The sequence below is a fragment of the Penaeus monodon genome, chromosome 5 (genome assembly GCF_015228065.2).
Source record: "Penaeus monodon isolate SGIC_2016 chromosome 5, NSTDA_Pmon_1, whole genome shotgun sequence".
NCBI classification, from domain to species: Eukaryota; Metazoa; Arthropoda; class Malacostraca; order Decapoda; family Penaeidae; genus Penaeus; species Penaeus monodon.
The window spans coordinates 6031528-6036527 of record NC_051390.1 but is presented as its reverse complement, the minus strand read 5'-3'; the positions used below and the strand labels follow the sequence as shown (position 1 = coordinate 6036527).

Here is a 5000-nt window from a genome sequence, read left to right as displayed (position 1 = left end):
TTCTTCTCCATAATTTTTTCCCCTCTCTCCTCCTTTCCTCTCCCTCTTTGCTTTGCTTTTTGTTTATCTGTATTGCCCGGGTTTTCTCCCTTCTCTTTTTCCCTTCTTTCTATCTTTATCACCTTTTCTTCAATTCTTCCTTTTCCATTATATATTCTTCTTCTCCCTCTTTTCATTTTTCTTCTTCCTCTTCCCTGTTTCCTTAATCTTTTTTTCCCCTTTTTTATTCCTCCTCGTCCTCTTTTTTCTTCCCTTCTTCATCCTATTCTTTCTCCTTCTCTTTCTTTTCCTCTCTCTTCCCCTTATCTTCATTTCTCTTTATTTCTTTTCCTTTGAAATGTTATCCTTGCTCCTCTATTTCTCTCCTCTTATTATTATCCTTTTTTCCACTTCTTCCTCCTTTTCTTCCTTCTCTTCTCTTTCTCTCCTTCTCCTCTTTCCTTATCTCTTCCTCTTCATATTCTACCCTTATTTTTTTTTTTAACTCCCTCATCCGTTACTCTCCACTCTTCTCCATTTCTTCTCTTTCCTCTACTCCTCCATTTATTCTTTCCATTCCTGTCTCCCATTTCTTTTTCCTCCCCCCCCCCCTCCCCCACATCTTCTCTTCCTTCTACTTCCACTTCTCTTCTTCCTTTTTCCTTTCCTCTCTTTCTCCTTCATGGCCCCCTCATATGTCCTTCTCTCCTCTCCTTTCCCCCTTACCCTCTCTTTCCTCTCCCCCTCCATGTACTCCCTCTTCTTCCTCCTCCCTCCATTCATTCCCTCCTCCTCCTGTTCCCTTCATATATTCTTTCCTCCTGCTCCTCTCCCCGTCTTCTCCATCCTCCGCCTCCTCTTCCCAAACATTCTTTCCTTCTTCCTCTCCCTATACATTCCTTCCTTCTTCTCCTCCTCCCCCCCTCCCTCCTCCTCCTCTTCTCCTTCCTCCTCCTCCTCTTCTTCTTCCTCCTCCTCCTCTCCTTCCTTCTTCCTCCTCTCCTCCCTCCTCCTCTTCCTCTCCTTCCTTCCTCCTCCTCTCCTTCCTCCTCCTCCCTCCTTCCTCCTCCTCCTCCTCTTCCTCCTCCACATCTCCTTCCTCCTCCTCCTATCTCCTTCCTCCTCCTCCTCTCCTTCCTCCTCCTCCTCTCCCTCCTCCTTCCACTCACCCGTCCGATGACCTCGACTGAAGACCGTGAAATACTGTCCGTGTTGATGCTCTTGCTCTCGCTCCCTGCCCCCTCCTCCCCTCCTCTTGTCTTCCTCCTTCGACCTCCTCCTCCCTCCTCCGTTCAGATGCCCCCGTCCTCCTTCGGAGAGCTCGTTGTCGTACTCGAGGTGGTCGTGGGCGCCGAAGAGGTCGTCCTCGTCACCCAGGTCCCCGTCAGCGTCTCTGCCTCCGTCTTCGAAATGGCTCTCCAAGTAGAGTTTGCCGTCCTCGCCCTTACCCGCCACGCTGTTCGTCGTCTTGTGGTGGATGTCTGCGGGCGGGGGGGAGAGAGGGGGGTTAAGGGGAGGGTTAGCGTGGATGGCGATGGGTGGCGGTGAGGGCAGATGTGGTAAGTGATAATGGTATTAAAGTGTGGTGGTAATGGTAAGTGATAATGGTAGTAATGGATGGTTTTAATGGCAAGTGATAATGGTAAGGAATGGTGGTGGTAATGATAACAGATAATGGTAATAAAGGATGGTGATAATGGCAAGTGATAATGGTAATGGCAGATAGTAGTAAACATAATTGATAAAGGTAATGACAAATGGTGGTATTGGTATTTGATAATGATAATAACAGATGGTAGAAATGATATTTGACAAGGGTAATAACAGACTGCAATAATGATAATTGGTAATGATCATAACGGATAGTAATAATAATAACTGATAATGGTAATGATAGATGGTTGTAAAGATAGTAGATCATGGTAATCACCTATGCCGGTAAAGATAACTGATGATAGTAAAAATAAAAGTTAATGATGATAATGATACCAACGACTGGATTACTATTGCTGTAGGTGGTAGAAACGACAGGTAATTGTGACAACAATTTTTATAATAGTAATATCAAGCAACATTAATACTAATACTGACGATATTGATAAAAGCAACAATAATTCTGTTCACCATCGACCGCCCTTTTTGGCTCTAAGCACGTCAGTCGGGCAGAACCAAAAGTATTGCCAAGAACCTGAGTCACACTGGCATATTCAATGTGGCTAAGAAGTTGATGTCGCTTCATTTTATAGTGAAATGAGGTGGTAAATGATAACATAAGCACACGCACACACATTCAAACACACACACGTATTCCCGCATATAGGCATAATATTATGAATCAATTAGAAACCTGTCCTAACCATATCATGAATATTGTCATTATCAATGTTATTACTATTATTATTATTATTATTATCAATAATATTAAAATTATCATTATGACAGTAATCATAATGATGAGGATGATAATGATGATGATGTTGATAATAATCATGAAAATAATAATGATAACAATGAATATAATAACAAGAACAATTATAATGTTAATAATAATGATAATAATAATAATAATAATATAATAATAATAATAATAATAATAATAATAATAATAATGACGATAATGATAGTAATGATAATGCTGATAATAATAAGAAAGATATTGAAAATGATAATGATAATGATAATAACAATAATATTGAAAAAGATAATAATAATAAATATAATAATAATAATATTCATAATAACAGAAATAATGATAGTAATAATCATCATAATGATAATAATCACCATAATGATAACAATAGTAAAAAAAAATAATAACTCAAACAATAATGATAATGATGATACTACTACTGCTACTGCTCCTCTTCCTCCTACTACTGCTACTGACAATAACGGTGATAATTAATTAAATGATCCTTGTGATAATACTAATAATGATTATAATGCTATTGAAAATGTTGATAATGAAAATGATGATGATAACAATTATATGAACATAATAATAGCAAACAAAGACATTGATAACAATGTCAGGAACAATAATGAAAGATAATGATAATATTGATCATGATAACAATACCAGAAATAAGAACAGATATAGAGAAAAAATATTGATAAATGGAGGAGGGAGAAAAACAAAGAACCAAAAGGGAAATTAGTAAGGGCAAACGAAGCTAATAATAAATCTTCTGATTAGAAAATAATTCACACATATTTCACATAACTTAAGAACTAATAAGGGAAACGTTTCGATATCTTTATCTCGTTTGAGTAAAATACGAGAACATCTTTCTCGCTAGGATGGGAGAGATGGGGGGGAGGGGGAGATGGAGGAGAGAGAGAGAGAGAGAGAGAGAGAGAGAGAGAGAGAGAGAGAGAGGGAGGGAGGGAGAGAGGGAGGGAGGGAGGGAGGGAGAAAGAGAAAGGAAGGGAGGGAGGGAATAGAGAGACCGAGAGAGAGAGAGAGAGCACGAGAGAGAGAGAGAGAAAGATAGAAAGAAAGAAAGATAGGGAGAGGGAACGAGTATTATCATTATCATCATTAGCATTAGTATTAGCATAATCACTATTATCATTACAGGAACAATATATTATTCCAATCTCTTCTTCCAATCTTTACCTTTGTCCCCTCTCCGCTTCCCTCTTTCCCCCTAATCTTGTTTTCTTCTACATCACTTATCACTTGTCTTTCGTCTTTCTCTTTCGCTTCTCTTTCCCCTCTTCCCTCATTCTATTGCACATTCAATTTCTACACCTCCATTCTCTTCAAATTTACACCTACTCTTATCACACATTTCCTATTGTTCCCTATTTCCCTGGTTCCATATCAGTCTCATTTCAAATATTTTTCTTCCATTTTCTCTTTCTCCCATCCCTTATTCCTCTCTCATCTTCCCCTTCTCTTTCTCTCTCCCTTCGATTACCCTCCTATCTCATTTCCTCAATTCCTTTATATCTTTTAATACCTTTCTGTAACAAAATACCCGTTGAATAAAGCATGAATGGGATTGAATAATCCCACAACGCAGAATATGTGATTCATGCTTTGCATTAATATCTAGACGTAAATCTAAACGTAAACAAAAGACTTGCGTAAACGTGAATCAAAGGGTTAATCTAATTCTAATTCAAACGTAAAGTCAGACCGAAATCTGTCTTATCTATACGTAAATGCAACCCAGGTCGTATCTAAATAAGTCTAGATATAAGTAAATCTAGGTATAAATAAGTCTAGATATAAATAAGTAGAGATAGAGACAAATAAGTCTGGATATAGATACACAAATCACCTGGACAGAAACATAAACAAAGTTAGATAAGACTAAACTATAAAAAAGTAAATCGAAAAAAAGAAAAAAAAGAAAATAAAATAATGAAATATAAGATAAATAAAATAGATAAATAGAAAATAAGATAAATAAATAAAATAATATAATAAGTAAATAAAATAATATAAAATAAAAATCACGTCTAAATCATCTTAAAAATAGATGTAAACCTAAATCTAACCCATATTTACTTTAAATGTAAATGTATTAATCTATTCCCTCTACTTATCTGTCTATTCAATTTACCCGTCTATCTTTTTACCAGAATCTCTATTTCATTGTCTTTCTATCCAATCCTGTCTCTGTCTGCCTGTCCGTCTGAGTGTGTGTGTGTGTGTGTGTGTGTGTGTGTGTGTGTGTGTGTATCTTTTCTCTCTGTATGTGTACCAAAAGCTTATCTAAATATGCCCAAATATCAGAACAATAACCGAAATAGAGCCTGACGCTTGTCTGCACATAATCTGTGTATCATGAGTTGTACAATCATTCTTTATTATTCATATGGTATACATTTTTTCATGCCAGACTCTTCGTGAAACATCTTATCATGGTATCCTTCTTACACACTAATAATATCGCAGTCTGTGAGATAAAATTTCAAGCATAATATCGTATTAAAAGGATAATGAAGCCAGTCTTCTATATCAGTGAAACTATTTGCCTGTATGACTATATGCATATCTATCTGGCTAG

The 5000-nt window shown here is 37.0% G+C and overlaps 1 protein-coding gene across 1 annotated transcript in view; it reads right to left on the bottom strand.

Annotated features, from left to right (window-relative positions):
- Positions 1-5000, bottom strand: part of LOC119572909 — a 25769-nt gene that overhangs the window by 3375 nt on the left and 17394 nt on the right. Inside the window, exon 3 of the mRNA XM_037919861.1 lies at positions 1149-1460. Coding sequence (XP_037775789.1) covers positions 1149-1460 — 312 coding nt within the window. The remainder of the gene's footprint in view (positions 1-1148; positions 1461-5000) is intronic.